The 23,135-nt window shown below is 36.9% G+C and overlaps 1 protein-coding gene across 1 annotated transcript in view; it reads right to left on the bottom strand.

The window, feature by feature from the left end:
• Positions 1–324: 324 nt before the first annotated feature.
• Positions 325–23,135, bottom strand: part of SHANK1 (SH3 and multiple ankyrin repeat domains 1) — a 639,575-nt gene continuing 616,764 nt past the window's right edge. Inside the window, 1 exon segment of the mRNA XM_053691067.1 lies at positions 325–1,112. Coding sequence (XP_053547042.1) covers positions 542–1,112 — 571 coding nt within the window. The 3' untranslated portion in view covers positions 325–541.

Below are 23,135 nucleotides of genomic sequence, written 5' to 3'. Positions count from 1 at the left end.
AGTTTTATTAACTGTTCCTGTGTGGTACATTAAAGACTCTATCGCAGAAAGTCAGTCAATCTATATATTTCTATTTTGTTTAACCAATATAATGTCTACTCTTTCAAGATTTTCTCCAAGCCTAGTTTATTTTATTCATAAGCTGTAACATTACTAACTTTCATGAAAGTATGCTGAAACACAAATTCTAGGGGCATCTTATAAAAGTAACTCCACTGTGCTAGAGTGATTTAATTTCCCATCATAGGCTCCAGCTACTGAGAGTTTTCTTGACTTAAAGAGCAGCCTTCATTGCCCACACTATAAAAGAAGCAGCTGGTGAATCAATCATTTCATGAAAATTCTGTGCATTTTTTCTGTTATTGAAGTATATTTTTATAGAGAGATAGATAGCTGTATATAATCTGTATATGTTTTGTTGTTTTGCCTCAGAGTACATTCACATATGCCTCCCTTGGAACTTGAAAGAAAAAAACTATTTAGGCTTTTGGAAATGGATGGTTGCTGAGATGTAAAAACTACAATTCAATGATTTTTCAGATCACCTCTCCAAGAAGAATTTGAGAGCACGGTCAATGTTCATTCGATGACCAACCCTTGTCACTCCCAGGTCAATGTAATCCTCCTTTGTCAAAGAAGGTAGATGGCTACCATCAATCTCATTGTCTAGGAAATGTTCTCGGTGCTCTCCAAGGTTTAAATATTCTAACCAGTCAGCCACATCATATTTTGTCCAGAAGTGAAGAGGTTTAGAAGCAAAGGGCTTCTCTGTTGGTGGTAGAATAAAATGTGTGGGGGACAAGGAACGACTGCCCGTTGGGAAGCTAGCAAATGAGTCAGCTCCAGCTGTGGGAGAGCCCCTCAAATCAAAGACCCCTGTGTAAACAGGGGCAGAAGGCAATATGGGAAGTGACGAAGGCCGAGGTGTTGGACTTATTTTATGCTCCGAGGATAAAGATGACGGACTTGGTGCTCGTCTCAGGGCAGGACGAATGTCAAAGTCTACACTTTTAGGATGCTTTGGAGCAGGTTGCGGAGACTTGGGCCAGTTGTGAAACAAACTGCTCACTGGTTTAGAAGAAATCAAGGAAGCAGAAGAATCATCAACTATCCTATAAAAAAGACAAACATCTGATGAATTATTAAATACACTTAATTAATTTATACTTACCACAATCGTAAAATTAAAAATACAAACATTATTTAAAGTTATAAATGATTAGCTAATGAACAGAATATAACAAAAAGGTCATGCTTATGCAGTACTACAGAATAGTAAGTAATTGCATATCTTAAATGGAAATAAAATCTCAAAAGTAGGATTTACTAAGGAAGAGTTGTTCCTCTTTAAGGCAGACATAGATTAACCAAAAGTCTAAAACTCAACCAAAAAGGTGGGGTATCAGACCAACTCCTTCTTGCCAGATACTTTAAAAAAAAAAAAAAGAAGAAGTACACATAAGTAATGGATCCTTGGTGAATGTTACTTAGGCAACTGGGCAAATATATAGAAGTTATAGTAAGTACTGTTTACTTTCTGTTTATTTTTTGGGTCCCCTTGGTAGCACTCACCAAGAAAAAAAACAAAAAAACAAAGTATTTAAAACTAGGGAGGTAAGAAAAAAAACTAATACAGTAAAAACAATGCTAAAGCTCTATAATTTACATAGAATAAAAAGTCTTCCTGCCATATGCAATAATATTCAATTGATAGTATTTCAGATACATACATGTGTACATTTCACAACACTAGTTTTCTACTTTTCACAATTCTTCTTTCATATGACCAATTACTCAAAACTATAATTGTGGAATAAGACCGTAGTCCTGTAGATATTTTAATTGGCTAAGAGTCTGAAATGATGAAACAAAGAACCATGGAATTGTAGTCCTTGAAGGGATTGTTTGCAGGGTGAAATGTCAAGTAGTCTGTCTGTTAGATGACTTTTACTAGCTTCTTATTAGAACAGGTAGATGTCTTAAAAGGCATGAAGCTGAGACAGTACCTTTGGAAGTAGTTCAGTCACTGTCTGGAGAATTAGTTTTGATGAAAAAAGAAATTGAGAAAACATATGATAATACAAGCAGCACATATAGTTATCTAGCAGAGGTAATAATCAAACCCCTTCAAGTGTGATTCCAAAGCATGACATAAATGAAGATACAGAAACCAGATTTTCCACAACCAATTTTATCAGAAATGGGAATTATGGCTGCCCTGACCAGTATGGAAGAATCATCACTACTTTTACTCTGTCAATCAAGAAAATCACTCTGTATTTTGAATGCATTTACTACCTGCACTACTGGGGAAGGAAAGTGGCTGATGGATCTCCTAACTTGATTGCAAACTGTAGCTATCAAATATTGTTTTGTTTAAGGGAATCCATGATTCAGATAGCACATGTAATATTAAATAACTTTCCAACTTACTTCTACAATCTAATTTTCTTCATTCTCTTGGTATCTTTTGTCAAAAATCATTACTAGGTAGGCACAAGAAAAGCAGTGCACTACTGGAAGCTAGCTGATGATTGGTGGTTGTGTCTCTTTTTATTGGCTCACCTCATGTTTTCATCTTGTTGATAGTAGTGCATTGCTGCAAGAGAATGAATTAAATCTGATAATATAGGTAAATTGGAAAGGTTTTTTTTTACAATTGTATGTTCTATTTGAGCCATGGTTTCCTGAAATAATCTTTTGCTAATTGAGATACTTTACCATGAAACTTTATAACCTCAAAAAGTGAGTTGTGAAATGTAGCAAATGCATTTCTTCCCATTACAGAATCCATCTGATTTCTTGCATCAACTACAAACGTTAAATGTCTCAATATGTTTAATGAAGAACTATGCTACTGGATTGTCTAAGACTTTCTTTTGCCATATCTTTTAGACAATTCTGAAATAGCTGAGGGGCTAGACCAATGGCCATAAGAGTTGATTCAATAATCAGCAAAACAGATTTGTATGGAGTCTAACTGCCTTTGATATAGAGATGCAGCAACATAAAACAAATCCATTACATGTTTGGTAAAAACCTTCTGTAATTCAGTTTGGACTGTACTTTCCACAAGTGACACTCAGGGCCCCATTTATCAAGGTCCGTATGGAGCTTGAAGGGCCGTGTTTCTGGTGAGCCTTCAGACTCGCCAGAGACACCAGTTATGAAGCAGCGGTCTAAAGACCGCTGCTCCATAACCTGTCCGCCTGCTCTGAGGAGGTGGACAGAGATTGCATGAAATCAACCTGAACGAATACGAATGGGTTGATTGACACCCCCTGCTAGCGGCCGATTGGCCGCAAATCTGCGGGGGGTGGCGTTGCACCAGCAGTTCACAAGAGCTGCTGGTGCAATGCTGAATGCGTATTGCTCTCCACATTCAGAAATGTCTGTCAGACATGATCTGCTGATCGGATTATGTCAGACAGACATTTCATAAATTGGCCCCTTATTCTTTATCCATTCTAGCATAGTAATATAAGAAAACAACTTCCAAGAAAACACAAGTTTGACTGGGAATAAAAAAAACAAATATTGAACTGTGCCTGGCCAAGAAAAACATGGCAATATCGGTGTGTTTTAATTCAAGATTCTTTGAAGGGGTTACAATACATATTTTATCCTCATATTGGAATTTACTGATCTCTGCAATAAGTGTAATTACAACATTTCTACACATTTGATGCAACAGAGATAGCATGCAAATTAGAAATGTTTATTTCCCATCGTGGATCTGAGAATCTGACTATATGCAGCAATTGCCAGGCTATCCAAGCTGTCATCTTTGGATGGACTGTAACCAAATATGTCTGTAAAGGTTTAATACTTTTTGCCGTCACCAAGGAGTCCATCTTGAATAGGCATATGAGCCTTTGTCTATCCAGAGAATGAAGGTCTATCAGAAGAATAAAGGTCTATCACAGGCTGCCATGTGATTCCCTTCCTAGACACCATCAAGATAATCATGTATATACTGTTAAGGTGAAAATGACTATGAGATTGAGAAGCAATAAAATGAAATTGTTAACAAACCTTAGCTTTATGTGATTTTTGAGTACCAGAGGCCCAATGAAGATATTTAGTATCCTAACATTTATGTAATCAATCAGGCATTCCTTTCTGATAATATCTAGAAACAATTAATCTGAAATCAAGTTTACCTAAATATCTGTAAATGGCAGGTATCCTTCAACTGTATAGTTCTTGGCGCATGTTATCATGTTATTTGCTGCCTACTTGAGAAAAAGTTGTAAATTTACCTCTTCCTATGCCACTTGCTTGCAATTTAGATCTTCAACGTAATGATATCTCTAGGTAGATAATATCTGGAGGAATAGAACTGTTTTTGTTGCAAGTAGAAGTATTATGTTAAAAATTCTGGGAAAAAACATGCTTTACTCAAAGACATTTGGAAATCATAACATATAGACCAAACAACATATTAGCTCTGTAATACAAGCCATAGACAATAACTTTAGAGTCATAATCTGCCACCCAGTAATACAGCCATACTGACTGAGCAGCATAAGGTCTACTGTAGATACAGTTGTTAAAGCAAATCGAAAATATATATGTAAATGTGTCCTGCAAAATCTTGGATCACATGTCTGATAAGAGATCTGTTAAAAACATATATTGGCATGTAACAAACAGATATGCCACAATTCACTAAAAAAATATACACACATATTAGCACAGTGTAAATGATGTGAGGTGTTATTGTCACATACAAAATGATGCATAATGCTAGCATATAAACTGGTGCTCAAAAAATAATACATTGATAGAATTATGCAAGAATATGGTTAAATGTTGATGCATGAGAGAGACAAAACAGGGCAAAGAAGGGGCGGAGACAGCTATCCAAGGAACAAGACATGTCTGTGCTAAGCTCCTGGCTATATTTTTTTTAAAAAATGCGGGTATCTGTACATAAATGTGTGTTTTAGAAGTCAAAAACAGATCCCTATTGCACCTGGATAATTTTAATAAAGGAGAGGGAGTTGGCTGAGATATTACTGGACCAGTGTACTAAACGGCAATATCACAATGAGGGACGCCGCGGCCATGTGGGAATCAGAGATGGTGCAGCTCCTCCATAACCATTTCCGCAACCTTACACAAGTTTTACACAAGGCTCTTATGAACACAGCATCATCTAATAACGCCTATATGCAAGTGGACACACATGCAGGCTCCTGCTATGGAAATAGAGAATTGCTTTTGTATATAGAAGGATGTGCGGATTTAATTGTAGCCAAACAAGTTGGAGCCGATGACGGACAGGTTGCTATCCCCTCACTAGCTATGGCAGTTCATGAGAATATTCAATAATTGGGACAGGCTTGCCGTTAAGGGTAACCATATGGAAGCAGCAACTGTTCTAAACCCACAACACTCTAAACCGGTGAAGCTCCTTCTAGACTACCCTAGCTTGGACTACCTGTTGGAAGCGCATGCTGAGTGGATGCATGGGGTGCCTCTCGTTTTGCCAGTTCCAGTGATGAACAAGGATCTCACAGCACTTGGGCCTGGAGTATTAGCCTTGCTGGGTGTTCGAGTTATTACACTGGATTACTCAGGGGCTTTGATTACAGATCAAATGTATCACTGGACCTCATGCATGGACGGAGCCGATCTGGAGTTGGTTAAGTGAGGGGCATTTATTATGTTCCAAAGCCGTGATTCAACTTTACGCATAGGGGACTGGGCGACTCAGGACACCTATCACTTCACATGAAGGCGATACGCTGGATTTCAGTGAACGATTGTACTTGGAGCCTTATTTCTAAATCAGCTTTGCAAAACTGAGAACTTACTTAGTGTGGACTTGAGCAATTGTTTATACACAAAATGTAGTATATTTACTTTCTCCTAAAATACGATACGGTCATTGTTATATTTAATTTGGTCTATAAGTATTTTAGCGAAAAAGAAATGTTAACTAGAAAAATCTGTCTCAAATTTGTGTTTTAGCCACATGTAGGAGTCATATAGAAGACTTGTTACATGTATGTATATTCTTTCCAATATATATATAGGTAAATATAGGGTTAGTTAGAGCGCCGCCAAAGTGTTGTTCACCATGTAAGACTCTTCTTTGTCTTAAAAGTTTATCAGGTATGTTGAGTGGCCCTATAGTTAACTACTTTGTGATACATTATACATCCCAATTCTCACTGCTAGAGGGAAGTCTGAGCTTAGTTTTTGACACATATCTCAGGCAGATTGCATTACTACTGTCCTGGAAGGCAATATGATTACTGATCCTGGGACATGCTGGGGAATTTGTGTTCAATAGCTGTGCCTGATCTTCATTATTATAATTAGCTGACACTAATGATCCTTTGAGATAGCACCTTAAGAGAGAAACAGGATCATATTCCTCCATACTTATAGATTAGCCTTTCCAGCCTGATGATCCTAAGCCTTATTCTAGAAAGCCTATTTTGCTACACCTTTGTTGGTCATACACTGTTAGTGGTTGGTTATTTGTTCTCTGCAAAAAATATTCTTTACAAGGCGTTAAGATACAGACTTTTTTCATCCTATACCTCCCTTATATATATAATCTACTAAAAATACTAACAAATCCTTACGCCAAAAGTGCCTATTAGGTAGGATTTAATGTTTTGAACTCCACTATTTCTAATATTATGTAAAGTTTCTCTTGTGAGGATTGAGTTCTTTGTTATTATAGAGGATCTCTATTTAATAAAATTGTCACCTGTTGCTGGGTATAGGGCCCATGCCCGGTCGGTAGGGTTTGACTAAGGGAGAAGAAAATAACATTCTCTTTTTATATCTAAAGATACAAATGTATTCTCTATATAATAAAAACACTGACATTATGTATTTTACATCCTTGAAGGTAGATGTATACCCTTAAGCCTTATTCTTTACTTTTTATAGTGTAATGTTGATGCAATTTCACTTTTGCTTTGAACCAATTTAAATTATCCTATAATATGTTACGCCATCTTAGGAGTAAGTATATCGATGATGGTCCCCAGCACTCAAGAGGTCAATTCAGGCAATTTATTCACAAAAAATAGCAACGTTTCGAGGTTGCAGCCCCTTATTCATGCTTAACACTATTACACTGACAAAGTGGCTTTTTAAATATTTTCATTTTGGCGCCATTGCGCCAGGAATGGAGACCTAGCTCCCTCTAGGGGCAACTAACATATATTACACCTGTAGCAATCCTAAAATGTCCATATAATTGCTGTATTATGACATCTATTTATTACAATTAATAGCCATATATTTAGAATTACTCAACACTCAAAAAGTTATTAGACAATTAAAAACTGTTCTATGAGGCTGCTTGGGAAACCATTCTATAAGAAAGAAATGCATAACAACTATGACAATTATTAAAAGAAACAGGACAGGTCATAATCCCTATTAAGGCCCCTAGGCTTCAATGTTTCCAATTTGTGGATCCACCACATCTCTCTTTGTTTCAAGAGACACTCCCTATCTAGACCACTCCTGTTAGGTTCAATATGATCTATAATTTGGCACTTAAGCTGGCTTATACTGTGTCCTTTTTCAAGGAAGTGTCCAGAGAGGGGGGCCTCTAAGTTCTTACATCTAATATTGGAGCAATGTTGGCTCATACAATCCCTAGCCTTACGGGTTGTTTCACCGATATAGACCATAGAGCAGGGACACTTAATAAGGTAGACTACATGTGTGGTTTTGCAAGTGAAAAAAACTTATACTATACTTCTTTCCACTATGTGGATGATGAAAATTGGCACCCCTAATAATGGAATTGCAACTCATGCAATTTAGACAGGACAAAGTCCCCATTCTTTTACTGCCTAAGACAGACTGTTTCAATTCTTTACTGGATCCTATATCGGTTCTTATAAGGTGATCTCTAAGACTCTTTACCCTTTTATGGGCCATAAGTGGAGGTTCCTTGAATTGTGCTATATCTTTATTGCATCCCTTAAGGATATGTCAATTTTGCCGAATAAGCTTTGCAATTTTATCACTTAAACGATTATACTGGCTTACGAATACCATCCTGTTATCATTACTTTTAGGTGTTTTAGTAGTGGTCTTATGTAAAGTGTATTTAGTATTGTCTAAGAGTTTACGTGGGTAACCCCTATCTGTAAAAAATTTTTTCATTTCTTTTAATCTAGTTATTTGTCTTACTTACGATTCTGCTCACCCTGAGGAACTGACTTCTGGGTAATGAATCCACCAATGTCCTAGGGTGAAAACTGTTGTACTTTAGAAGATTATTTTTATCCGTTTCTTTAGTGTAGAGGTCAAACTCTAAGAAGTGACCTGACTTTAATACTTGAGTATCCAAAAATGGTATAGATTCCTCACTATAATTCACAGTGAATTCCAGGTCCTTCACCTCAGAGTTCAACTCCCCTACAAGCACTCCTCAAGTATTGTGCTGTTCTCTCGCTCTCTAACTTTGTCATCTTAGGAGTGGTCTAGCTCTCATAATTTATTTAGAGGTCATGCCCACCTTGATAACCTCCCCCTAATCTTTAGTATTTAAATACATATACAGTAACAAGTTAACAGTACCCCTTTTTTTTAACAGGCACTTTGTAAGTTTGCTTTGCTTTTCTCTCTTTTTATATTGTTGGGTGGCTGGTCCTTTGCCTCCCCCCCCCACCTCCCCCCCCCCCCCCCCCTATATGTTGCACCCTGGCACTTGTGAGTGCGCCCAGAGTGCTCTTCGCGGTTTCCCTTGCAAAATACCACATTTATAATTTTATTTCATTACATACACTATATATAACTTTTTATTAGCCTTGCATATGCTTCTTCAATTTGAGTCAATAATTCTTGGTACAACAGGTTTTATGTCCCTGGAAATATTTCCATATTGGTCTCATTTTAATTAAATACTCAAGCTTGAGTGGCTCCTATATGCTTTTTAATTTTTCATTTTCTGACTGTTCTTATATATATAGGAAACCACAGTTTAATGTTTATTTTTCATACCTTTTTGGGGGTTTTAATGAAGCACCCTTTGACTCCTTGTATGTTATAAAATAGGTTATATGTATCTTCAGAATATTTCAAAGCAAGAAAAAAAATTGAAAATGTGAGGTTAAGTTTTATTTTATGCACTAGTATTTGTATTCTGACAAACTATCATGTGATGTAACAGATATGATTGTATAATATTTGCATCAAGACAATTGATATGATTTTTCTTTCTGTACTAATGCACCATTTCAAGTATTTTGAGTCTGTTATTGCATATCAAACCTCAATAAAAAATTATTTAAAAAAAAAACAAGGCAAAGAAGGACCTCAACAGCAAAATAGAGATAATAATAAATGCTGATTGAAAAAAATAATATTGCTAGAGAATCCTGTTATATGCCCAGTATCCAGAACATATAAAGCAGTAAGTAGAAACTTTAGTTCCAAAATAAACACATACACACACACACATATATATATACACGGTATAAAAGTCCACTACCACAATCTGCTTTTGTATAAACCAGCTAGCTGATCAGCATATCTGATCTGATTAGCTAAATAAAAGCAGATTGTGGTAGTGTAACTTTTACAGTATATGGTATATACATATATATCAGACATATGATTTTTTTGCTGTGCACAGTTACATATATGCAGTATATATATATATATTTGTATTTACTTTAATAGCAGTATGAGAGCTTACTGCTATAGAAACCAAAGGCAAAAGCTAGTGCACCACCCGCCTGTCAAAGTAAGAAAACAAATCAGGGAGGCAGCCGGGGGAATTATCAAAACAGTAAAAATCAATGTTTGTATAGCAAATATAGGCCCAGATTACAAATGGATCTGTTGAGCCATAACACCGATCAAGGAAAATCAATGGTACGCAAGGTAAATCAAAGGCTATTTCAGGCACGCTAACATCTGGAGATCGGCTAACACAACCCATCTAACTCCCTTTCCCCATAGACTTTTGTGGGGCGCACTAAAAAGCCTTTTCTTTTATTCACTTGAGCCCTATCTGAAACTGTGATAAAGCCAAAGGTGCGTTAGGAATACTTTAAATACCTATCGGCTAGATTACGAGTTTTGCTGTAAGAGCTGCTTGGTACTAACTTGCAAGTTATTGTCACTGCTCACCTCCCTACACAGCGCTGGTATTACCGTTAGTGGGCAATATTGCAGCGTAAAGCAAAATTGAGCTCCATACCGCACTCCAATACCAGCGCTGCGGTGAGCTGTGGTGAGCTAGTTTTATGCGCTCGTGCATGATTTTCCCATAGACATCAATGGGGAGAGCCGGCTGAAAAAAAGCCTAACAATATAGGAGCGTAAAGCTCCGTAACGCAGCCCAATTGATTTCTATGGGGAAACTAAATTTATGTTTACACCTAACACCCTAACATGAACCCCGAGTCTAAACACACCTAATCTGCTGCCCCCGACATCGCCGACACCTACATTACACTTATTCACCCCTAATCTGCCGCCCCCAATGTCGCTGCCACACATCTACACTTATTAACCCCTAATCTGCTGCCCCCAATGTCGCCACCACCTACATTACACTTATTAACCCCTAATCTGCTGCCCAACACCGCTGACACCTAAATTACACTTCTTAACCCCTAATCTGCTGCCCCCAACATCGTTGCCACTATACTAAAGTTATTAAACCCTAAACCTAAGTCAAACCCTAACCCTAACACCCACTAACTTTAATGTAATTAAAATAAATCTAAATAAAACCTACTATGAATAACTAAATAATTCCTATTTAAAACTAAATACTTGTAAAATAAACCCTAAGATAGCTACAATATAACTAGTAGTTACATTGTATCTAGCTTAGGTTTTATTTTTATTTCACAGTTAAGTTTATATTTATTTTAACTAGGTAGACTAGTTACTAACTACCTAGCTAAAATAAATACAAATTTACCTGTAAAATAAAACCTAACCTGAGTTACACAATAACACCTAACCTTACTCTAGAATTAAATAAATTACATTTATTAAATACAATTAACTAAATTACAAAAAAACTCACTAAATTACACAAAATAAAAAATAAATTATCAAATCTTTAAACTAATTACACCTAATCTAATAACCCTATCAAAATAAAAAAGCCCCCCCAAAATAAAAAAAGAACCCTAGCCTAAACTAAAATGCCAATAGCCCTTAAAAGGGCCTTTTGCGGGGCATTGCCCCAAAAATCAGCTCTTTTACCTGTAAAAAAAATACAAACAACCCCCAACAGTAAAACCCACCACCCACACAACCAAACCCCCCAAATGAAATCCTAACTTAAAAAAACTAAGCTCCCATTGCCCTGAAAAGGGCATTTGTATGGGCATTGCCCTTAAAAGGGCATTTAGCTCTTTTTCTGCCCAAACCCTAAGCTAAAAAAAAAACCACCCAATAAACCCTTAAAAAAAACCTAACCCCAGAAGATCCATTTACAGTTTTTGAAGACCGGATATCCATCCTCAACGAAGCCTGGAGAAGTCTTCATCCATGCGGCAAGAAGTCCTCAATGAAGCCGGGAGAAGTCTTCATCCAAGCAGTAAGAAGTGGTCCTCCAGACGGGCAGAAGTCTTCATCCAGACGGCATCTTCTATCTTCATCCATCCGGCGCGGAGCATCCTCTTCTTTCCACGGCTATTCTAGAATGAAGGTTTCTTTAAGTGACGTCACCCAATATGGCATCCCTTGAATTCCGATTGGCTGAATTCTATCAGCCGATCGGAATTAAAGGTGAAAAAATCCTATTGGCTGATGCAATCCAATCAGCCAATAGGATTGAGCTTGCATTCTATTGGCTGATTGGAACAGCCAATAGAATGCAAGCTCAATCCTATTGGCTGATTGGATCAGCTAATAGGATTGAAGCTCAATCCTATTGGCTGATTGCATCAGCCAATAGGATTTTTTCACCTTTAATTCCGATTGGCTGATAGAATTCTGCCCGTCTGGAGGACCACTTCTTGCCGCTTGGCTGAAGACTTCTCCCAGCTTCATTGAGGACTTCTTGCTACTTGGAAGAAGACTTCTCCTGACTTCGTTGAGGATGGATGTCCGTTCTTCAAAAACTGTAAGTGGATCTTCGGGGGTTAGTGATAGGTTTTTATAAAGGTTTTTTTTGGGTGGGTTTTATTTTTAGCTTAGGGTTTGGGCGGAAAAAGAGCTAAATGCCCTTTTAAGGGCAATTCCCATGCAAATGCCTTTTTCAGGGCAATGGGGAGCTTAGGTTTTTTTAGTTAGGGTTTTATTTGGGGGGTTTTGTTGTGTGGGTGGTGGGTTTTACTGTTGGGGGGTTGTTTGTATTTTTTTTTACAGGTAAAAGAGCTGATTTCTTTGGGGCAATACCCCGCAAAAGGCCCTTTTAAGGGCTATTGGCAGTTTAGTTTAGGCTAGGGTATTTTATTTTGGGGGGCTTTTTATTTTGATAGGTCTATTAAATTAGCTGTAATTAGTTTAAATATTTGATCATTTCTTTTTTATTTTGTGTAATTTAGTGTTTGTTTGTTTTTGTAATTTAGTTTAGGTTTTAGTGTAACTCAGGTTAGGTTTTATTTTACAGGTAAATTTATATTTATTTTAGCTAGGTAGCTAGTAAATAGTTAATAACTATTTACTAACTAGTCTACCTAGTTAAAATAAATACAAACTTAACTGTGAAATAAAAATAAAACCTAAGCTAGATACAATGTAACTATTAGTTATATTGTAGCTAGCTTAGGGTTTATTTTACAGGTATTTAATTTTAAATAAGAATTATTTAGTTATTAATAGTAGGTTTTATTTAGATTTATTTTAATTACATTAAAGTTAGTGGGTGTTAGGGTTAGGATTAGACTTATGGTTAGGGGTTAATAACTTTAGTATAGTGGCGGCGACGTTGGGTGCGAAATATTAGGGGTTAATAAATGTAGGTAGGTGGCGGTGATGTTAGGGGCGGCAGATTAGGGGTTAATAAATGTAGGTAGGTGGCGGCGACATTGGGGGCAGCAGATTATGGGTTAATAATATTTAACTAGTGTTTGCGATGTGGGAGTACGGCGGTTTAGGGATTAATATGTTTATTCTAGTGGAGGCGATGTCAGGAGCGGCATATTAGGGGTTAATAATTTATTTTATTATTTGCGATACGGGAGGGCCTCAGTTTAGGGGTTAATAGGTAGTTTATGGGTGTTAGTGTACTTTTTAGCACTTTAGTTATGAGTTTTATGTTACAGCGTTGTAGCATAACACCCATAAAACCCCCAAAACTACTGACTTTCAGTTTACGGTATGGATCTTGACGGTATTGGTTATACCGCTCACTTTTTGGCCTCCCAGGCAGACTCATAATACCGGCGCAAAGGAAGTCCCATTGAAAAAGGACTTTCTGAAAGCTGCGGTAGTTACGTTGTATTACGGACAAAAAAGTGTGAGGTGCAGCTAAACCTGCAAAACTCGTAATACCAGCGGTAGTGCTGCTTTTTCACTCATACCGCAAAACTCGTAATCTAGCCGTATGTTCTTCACTTTACTGAGTGAACAGCATAGGAATTTCAAGTATTTTTATTAAAAAACAAGCAAACATATAAACATATATTTCAAACGTTCTGTTCAACCTAATTTCATCCATGGGGGCATTCACTTCAGAGGAATTATGGCTTTTTAATTGTTTTCTCCAATGGGAACAGCTAATATAGACAATTAATATTAAGAAAAATCTTACATTATATGATCAAAAATTAAAAAATTAAAAGAACCTATTGTTTAATGTTAAAAGAATATGCAATTCCTGTATGACTAAAAGCCAGCATTTAGTGGCTGGCCAGCTGACCTTAACATCAGTCATTAGTAATTCTATGGCAGGATTAGACAGGGGAATCGATTTAATCACGCAATCATTTGTTTTTCATCCATATTGTCAAATAATGTATTCGGCTGCATGTATATCAACTTAACGAATCAGTAAAATTCTAATGAGTTTGCATTAGCCTGAAGCCAAAATGCACATCTCTAATATATATATATATACACACATATTTATATACTTTTGAGTCCTTCCCAGTAAAATACCTTGTCATATACCATACAACTTTTAACCCTTTTAAAACATTTTTTCAATACTGATTTTTTTTTTTTATTAAAAATGTTTATAGATGAGTTTAATACTATATTTTAATATGTGTTTTATGAAACTTTTATTTTAACCCTTTTTTTTATTTTAACCCTAACACTTTACTTCTGGTCTCAGGTCATGCTAATTATTTTAGTGCTATTTTGTTTTTCACTTAAGTGCAAGCCATAACTTTGAACTTGTAATATGAGCGATGTTTTGGGCGGTCACGATTTTCATTGGAAATATAGGGTGCACTTATAGGATGTCACCCACACTAAGGGCTCCATGTACTAAGCCGTCAATTCATCCGTTATTGTAGATGCGGATAAACTCGCCGTTACTCGCCGCGGGCGACATGGTGTCCGTTGTCGCTATGTACTAATAATCCCCAATAAATAGACACGTCTAGCCCGCCGCAAGCAGTGGCGGATTATTGATAAATTTGGCGCCTCGCTCGCCGCGACTAAGCTGATGTACTTAACTTTCAGATGAATTGTCTGGCTAATTATTAACACGTGACATGCAAGGTGTCACTAACATCATAGTAGTCGCGGGAATAGAATTTTGCTCCTATAAAAGTTCAACTTATCTAAACAACTTTATTATTGTTCAAACATTTTTGAAGAGTGATTACAGAGCATTATTTTTGTAATATTTATTTACAATTTGGATATGGCTTCATCTGGATCTGATAATATATAAATATTAATATAAAAATAATTATAAAGATTGACAACTATACAATACAAATTTAAAATATAGATTACTCTTTAATTACAGTCGACAAATTGGGCGCAATTTATGTACATGGAAATGAGAGACAAATTAGACGCCAGTTATGCTGTAAGTACAATGCTGATATTACTGGCTTTTATATATGTCTAGGCTGGCGTCTAGTGTAACTTTTCTATTGTTTTGTACCTTGCCCGCCACCTAAAAAGGTGGCGAGGCAAAAATAATGAGGTGGGAGCGGAAATTGTCGCGAGCGGACAAATAGATTTTTTAGTACATTCGTTTTTGGCGAGTTGGTGGTCAAATGTGTCTAATTACCGTGAAAAATGAAGAGGTAGCGAGGTTTGGCGGATAAGTACGCTCGCAATTTTAAAGATGCGAGTTTGAACATAGTTGACGACTTTGTACATATCAGTTTGCGAGTTTTGACGCAAGATTTGTTGCGGGTAGCTCGCTGACTGCTTAGTACATGGAGCCCTAAATGTTCTATGGTAAATATGTTTTACCATGGACTTGTAATATCAAATTGCAAGCTAATTTTAGTGCAGCCCAGCAAAATTGATATCACACCCTGTACTCATTAGAGCTCCTCTTGTAATCTGGATCATAAAGTTTTAAAAGGTGAACTAATAATGGTTAACCTTAATTCATTACATACTTTTATATTATAAAAATTTTATTGAATCATAGGTTACCATCACTTTAAAAAATAGTCTTACCAGTTGCTCTAAATATAATTGTTCTGAGAAAGTTAAGAAACAAATATTATGATTTCATGTAAATCTGCCGTTGCTGTATAGTTTTGAATGCATACTATTAATACAAGTTAGTTTTTATGCATAATTCCATAATGATTGATACAGCATATATTGAATAAGTTTTCTGTGACTTGCTTTCGCATATGGACATGCAGGTTACACCCCCTAGCAAGAAACACGGCTTTTATAGTAAAAAATATTGCCTCCAAAGAATCCTGTGAAGGATCTCATATCACTTAGGGATATTTTTAGACAAATTTGCCAGAGCATCAAACTTTAGATCACCAGACTCAAAATGAGAGAGACAGAGAAAGAAAGAAAGAAAGAAAGAAAGAAAGAAAGAAAGAAAGAAAGACAGAAAGAAAGAAAGACAGAACGAAAGAAAGAAAGAAAGAAAGACAGAAAGAAAGAAAGACAGAACGAAAGAAAGAAAGACAGAAAGAAAGAAAGAAAGAAAGAAAGAAAGAAAGAAAGAAAGAAAGAAAGAAAGAAAGGGAGAGAATGTTGCAAATATGTAACCTAGAGTGCATTCTGTCTGTAGTGCTAAACATAGAAGAATGGTATCTGGCAAGAAGGGGAGGGTTCTTATACCTACCTGAAAATGTGGGGCTTTAGACTTCTTATTCTGAGGTGCCTTTTAAAAGGTTCCTTGGTAAGTGCTACTAGGGTGAACCAAGATAGTATAAGTAAAACAGGATCTGACAACAGATAAATACAATTTAGCAACACATTTCCCCCCACACACAAAAACCTACTCTAACATTTTATATAATGGGTGTTGGGGGTGGGTATAGGTACTGCCTACATGTTTTTAAAGGGCTCAAAGGCAGAAAAAGGAGGAGATGGAAAGTGTTTTTAGGGGGTTGTTAAGTCTTGCTACACCAATGCCCCCTTGACCAGATGGCAACATCATCCCACTTATGTTGTTTGTCAGGTTGGTAAGTGGGTCTTTAGTTATTCCACATCTGGGAAAAGAGAGGCTGTTTGCCCCATTGTACTTAATGGCTATTTTTTTAACCTGAAATGGCAGACCCTGGAAAAGGAATTCTAGGTCCCAGCTCATGATACTCATAACCTATAAAAGAATGAACAACAACATTGGATATTAAAAGCAAAAAAAAAACAAGAAGAGACACAAGCGCAAAAAACACTCTAAGGGTAAAAGTTTTAATAAACACTTTAAAAGCGCAAATCTAAAAATAAACGTACAAGGGTTTAAAATCAATGTGCAAAAAGGATATCACTGTATGGTCCACCTCGGTAAGAAGCTATCGTGTTCTTTCTCAAGAGGGTATGAAAAAGTCTGGCGTTACCAGAGGAAACACGTCGAGGTTACGTGGGTCCAGTTCGACGCAAGCTACATGTCCTAGACGCCTACACGCTTACCTGAAGCTTACAAAGCCCTAATTACAAGCAGAAGTAACAAGATCAAATTAGCGGATTTAGGCAAAGACTGACAGCTTGTTGCTGAGGAGGACCACACAGTGTTATCTTTTTTGCACATTGATTTTAAACCCATGTACGTTTATTTTTAGATTTGCGCTTTTAAAGTGTTTATTAAAACTTTTACCCTTAGAGTGGTTTTTGCCCTTGTGTCTCTTTTTTGCAGTATTTCATTGGGAGGTGAATCACAGATTTCCCCTGTTTTTACTGAGCCGCATCCACTACATTCCAGATCCTACATTGAATCTAGAAAGCTTCGTCCCAGACAAACACTGGACTCCAAGGGTATTCTCTTTATATATGAGCCCAGGATTGCATTGATACAAAGGTGTGTTTGTCTTTTGGGATAAGACTTTCTCATATGCAATCGGATGGACATATAGGTCATTGACCAATAAGACTTGATTATTTACATTTTGTTGCAATCATTTTCTGCTTATAGAAAGAAAAATAGAATTTTATGTTTAAGTTGCACTTTCAACTATTGATCCATGGGGGCCTATCTATCAAGCCTTCAACTTTGTTGCATTCAACGGCACTAATATGCTCGCCTAACATCGCGGCCGCAGACCTGAATACAATCTCCATATTTATTAAAAAAGCTGTCAAAAAGCCAAGTACGGGCGATGAGTCATCGTTCTTGCTGCTATTCAGCTTTTTACCAACTTTATTTATACCCTGTCACTAAATGCTGCCACTATACTAAAATGTTTAACCCCTATCCCACCACTCCTGGACTCCGCCGCAACTGTAATAAAGTTATTAACCCCTATCCCGCCGCTCCTGGACCCCGCTTCAACTAAATAAAAGTATCAACCCCTATCCCGTCGCTCCCGGACCCCACCGCAACTAAATTAAAGTATTAACCCCTAAACCTCTGGCCTCCCACATCACTACCACTAACTAAACCTATTAACCCCTAAACTGCCAGCCCCCCACATCGCCATAAACTAAATTAAGCTATTAACCCCCTAAACCTAACAACCCGCTAACTTTACATTAAAATTACAACATCCCTATCTTAGAATAAATTAAAACTTACCTGTAGAATTAAATTAAACTATATTAAACTATTAATTAACCTACCCTAACTATTATACTAAAATACATTAAACTACCAATTAAAGGGACACTGTACCCATAAACTTTATTCCGTGATTCATATTGAGCATGAAATTTCAATCAAATTTCAAATTAACTCCTATTATCAAATTTTCTTCATTCTCTTGGTATCTTTATTTGAAATGCAAGAATGTAAGTTTAGATGCCGTCCCATTTTTCTTGAACAACCTGGGTTGTCCTTGCTGATTGGTGGATAAATTCATCCACCAATAAAAAAGTGCTGTCCAGAGTACTGAAAACAAAATAACGGTTAAAAGCCTTCATTTTAGAAAAAAGATAGCAAGACAACGATGAAAAATTGATAATAGGAGTAAATTAGAAAGTGGATTAAAATTGCATGCTCTTTCATAATTACAAATGAACAAATTCGTGTTCAGTGTCCCTTTAAATTAACTATATTACATATTAAAAAACCCTAACCCTACTCAAATTATTTAAATCTACAATAAGAAATTACTAAGGTACCAAAAAACAAACACTAAGTTACAAAACAAAACACAGTATCAAAAATAAAAACAATTACCCCTAATCTAATACCCCTTTCAAAATAAAAAAGCCCTCCAAAATAAAAAAAACCTAGAATACAATAAACTACCAATGGCCCTTAAAAGGGCCCTTTGCAGGGCATTGCCCCAAAGAAATCAGCTCTTTTACCTGTAAAGAAAAATTCAAACACCCCCCAACAGTAAAACCCACCTGAAAAGGGCATTTGTATGGGCATTGCCCTTAAAAGGGCATTTAGTTCTTTTACTGTCCAGAACCTACTCTAAAAATAAAACCCACCCAAAAGAACCCTTAAATAAATCTAGCACTAACCCCCGACGATCCACTTACAGTTCTTGAAGTTCCGCTTGAAGGATCCATCCAGCCAGCAAGAAGTCTTCATCCGGGCGGCCTCTTCCATTCCTATTGGCTGAAAGGTTCCAATAAGCCAATAGGATTAGAGCCGCTAGGAGCCAATAGGAATGCAACGGACACCATCTTGGATGACGTCACTTGCATTCAAGATCCAGTTTACGGCGGAGACCGTATTGAAGAGGAGCTCCTCATCGAATGTCTTCAGGATGGACCCACTCCGCGCCGGATGTCTTCAGGATGGACCCGCTCTGCGCCAGATGGATGAAGATAGAAGAGGCCACATGGATGAAGACTTCGCCGGCTGGATGTAGATGGAAGAGGCCATCCGGATGAAGACTTCTTGCCGCCTGGATGAAGACTTCTTGCCGGCTGGATGGATCCTTCAAGCGGAACTTCAAGAACTGTAAGTGGATCGTCGGGGGTTAGTGTTAAGTTTATTTAAGGTTTTTTTGGGTGGGTTTTATTTTTAGAGTAGGGTCTGGGCAATAAAAGAGCTAAATGCCCTTTTAAGGGCAATGCCCATAAAAAATGCCATTTTCAGGGCAGTGGGGAGCTTAGGTTTTTTTATATAGACTTTTTATGTGGAGTGGGTTGGTTGGGTGGGTGGTGGGTTTTACTGTTGGGGGGTGTTTGTATTTGGCTTTACAGGTAAAAGAGCTGATTTCTTTGGGGCATTGCCCCGCAAAAGGCCCTTTGAAGGGTCATTGGTAGTTTATTGTAGGCTAGGGTTTTTTTTTTTATTTTGGGGGGCTTTTTTATTTTGATAGGGCTATTAGATTAGGTCTAATTCATTTTTATTTTTGATACTGTGGTTTGGTTTTTTTGTAACTTAGTTTTTGTTTGTTTTTGTAACTTAGTTTTTTTTTTTTTGGTAATTTAGTAATTTCTTATTGTAGATTTAAATAATTTGAGTAGGGTTAGGTTTTTTTAATATGTAATCTAGTTAATTTAATTGCTAGTTTAATGTAATTTTAGTATAATAGTTAGGGTAGGTTAATTAATAGTGTAATATAGTTTAATTTAATTCTACAGGTAAGTTTTAATTTATTATAAGATAGGGATGTAGTAATTTTAATGTAAAGTTAGCGGGTTGTTAGGTTTAGGGGTTAATTAATAGCTTAATTTAGTTTATGGCGATGTGGAGGGCTGGCAGTTTAGGGGTTAATAGGTTTAGTTAGTGGTAGTGATGTGGGAGGCCAGAGGTTTAGGGGTCAATACTTTTATTTAGATTTGGTGGGGTCCGGGAGTGGCGGAATAGGGGTTAATACTTTTATTTAGTTGCAGTGGGGTCCGGGAGCGGCAGGATAGGGTTTAATACCTTTATTTAGTGGCGGCAGGGTCCGGGAGTGGCTGGATAGGGGTTAATAACATTATTTAGGTTGCAGCGATGTTGGGGCGGCAGATTAGGGGTGTTTAGACTCTGGGTTTATGTTAGGGTGTTAGGTGTAAACAATACTGGTTTTCTACCATTGAAATCAATGGGATATCTGGCAGCATCGAACATAAGCTTTCGCCGCTTTCAGACGCCCATTGATTCCTATGGCATCCGCAGCCTTCAGGGTGGTGGATTGAAAACCAGCTACACTGGGCCGGAATAGCCGCGAGTGTACCGGTTAACTATTTGATAACTTTAAAAAAGTGTAAAATAGTGCCGAATGTGTATTCAGAACATCTGTAATGACGTAAGCATCGATCTGTGCCGGATTGAGACCTGCGGATCGTATGTTACGTCACAGATTTCAACTTTTGTAGGTCTGTAGGTGGAATTCCAGCGTATTTGCGGTTGACGGCTTGATAAATATCCCCCATGGTATATGATTTATACTGCTGGGAAGCGCAGCAGCACATATTATTTGATTGGATATTAAATGAATCCCTAGTAGTTAAAATTAGGTTAGAGGCAGGTACTATTAATCTAGAGATCTTGGCATTGCAATTTCCAATTTTGGTGAAATCAGTTGTTATTTTTTTATTTTCTGATATAGTTCATATGTTGCAATTTGTTATTTAATAAACAGGGTGTGGCTAAACATTGTACCAAAGATTGTGTTGATATATTTTTGGAGACGAAACAATAATTTAGAAACTTGAAATGTAAGGGTCATAAAAATAACAGTGTGACCATAAAGGTTTTAATCCCCCAAATATTCAAGTTTATTTCATTAACAATTGATGGCTGATAAATAATTTACTGCCATTTCATTAAAAATAAGAAAAATTATGCAATAAGTGGCTAAAATAGTAGGTACATATTTCTAATACTGGGTCTGGGTAGGATCTCTTTGCCCCCACAGCATCCTAAATGATTTCAAATATGGATTCAACAAGGTACTGGAAGCATTCCTTAGAGATTGTTGTCCATGTTGACATGATAGCGTCATGCAGTTGCTACAGATTTGCTGGTTACACATTCTTGTTGTGTCTCTCCCATTCTACCACTTCTCAGATTATATTATATTTTAGATTGATATCTGGTGACAGTGGGGCCATTGAACTACATTAAACTCATTGTCTTTCATGGAACCAGCTTGAGATGACTTGTGCTTTGTGGCTGGCATGTTATTCTACTGGTAGCAGCTATTAAAATATGGGTAGACTGTGGCTATATAGGAATGCAAAGTCAGCAACATTACGCTGGTAGGATGTGGCATTGCAATAATACACAGCTGGTACTATGTTTACTAATGTTTGCCAAGAAAATATTTCTCACACCATTACACCACCACCATTAGCCTGAGCCATTGCTACAAGGCAGTATGAATCCATGGAGTTAACCTCAAATCCTGATCCACCAAAACTGCATATCGCAGAGATTGAGATGACATTTTCCAACTCTTATACTGTCCAGTAGCCTTAATTTTATTTTCTTAGCTGACAAGAGTGAAACTTATGTGGGTCTTCTGCTACTGTAGCCCAATTACTTCAAGGTTAGACATGATGAGCATTCAGCAACACTTTTCTGCATAGCACTTCTAATGGATAGTTATTTTATTTAGTGCATTCTTCCTGTCAGCTGAAACCAGTCTGGCCATTCACCTTTGACCTCTCTCATTAACAAGGCATTTTCACCTACAGAACAGCAGCTCACTGCAGTTCTGTGAGCTGCTGTTCTGTAGCCACCAATCAGCAAGCACTATCCAGGGTGCTAAACCAAAAATGGGCTGGCTCCTAAATTTTTATTAATGCTTTTTCAAATAAAGATACCAAGAGAATGAAGAAAAATTGATAATAGGAGTAAATTAGAAAGTTTCTTAAATTTGCATGCTCTATCTGAATCATAAAAGAAAAAATGTGGGTCTAGTATCCCTTTAACTGCCTTAGTCAGTCTGAGTCAATGACACTAGCTGGACTAAACTCAAATCACTACAGTTTAATTATTCTGTTTATGACAGGTTAAGATATCCATAATATTGCAATGTGAGTAATAAACTTGCTATTTACTCCATAATCATACATGACTAATTGCAGGTGGCAAAATTATTATTTCCATTTAGGATTTATAGAACAAGAAGAGATAATATTTAAAGTACATGTAGGAAGTGATGCATTCAGTTGAACACATCACTTCCAATCCATTAAATTTATTCCAAAGCATCCTGTAAAATATGTGCATTTCACACATCTTTCCTATTCACAATAATTACTTTAACTGACTTTATTTCCTCAAGTCAAAAGCAGTGAGCTAAAAAACATAATTTATGTAAGAACTTACCTGATAAATTAATTTCTTTCATAGTGGCAAGAGTCCATGAGCTAGTGACGTATGGGATATACATTCCTACCAGGAGGGGGCAAAGTTTCCCAAACCTCAAAATGCCTATAAATACACCTCTCACCTTACTCATACCTTAGTTTAATGGGTAGCAAAGAAGTGAGGTGTAAAAGAAGGAGTAAAATGCATAGAAAAAGAGGAACTGGAAAGTGCTTTATACAAAAAATCATAACCACAACAAATAGGGTGGGTATCATGGACTCTTGCCACTAGGAAATAAATTAATTTATTAGGTAAGCTCTTACATAAATTATGTTTTCTTTCATGTAAGTGGCAAGAGTCCATGAGCTAGTGACGTATGGGATATAATACCCAAGATGTGAAAATCCACGAGTCACTAGAGAGG

The sequence above is a fragment of the Bombina bombina genome, chromosome 8 (genome assembly GCF_027579735.1).
Source record: "Bombina bombina isolate aBomBom1 chromosome 8, aBomBom1.pri, whole genome shotgun sequence".
Taxonomy (NCBI): domain Eukaryota; kingdom Metazoa; phylum Chordata; class Amphibia; order Anura; family Bombinatoridae; genus Bombina; species Bombina bombina.
This window is presented reverse-complemented; position numbering and strand designations above follow the sequence as displayed.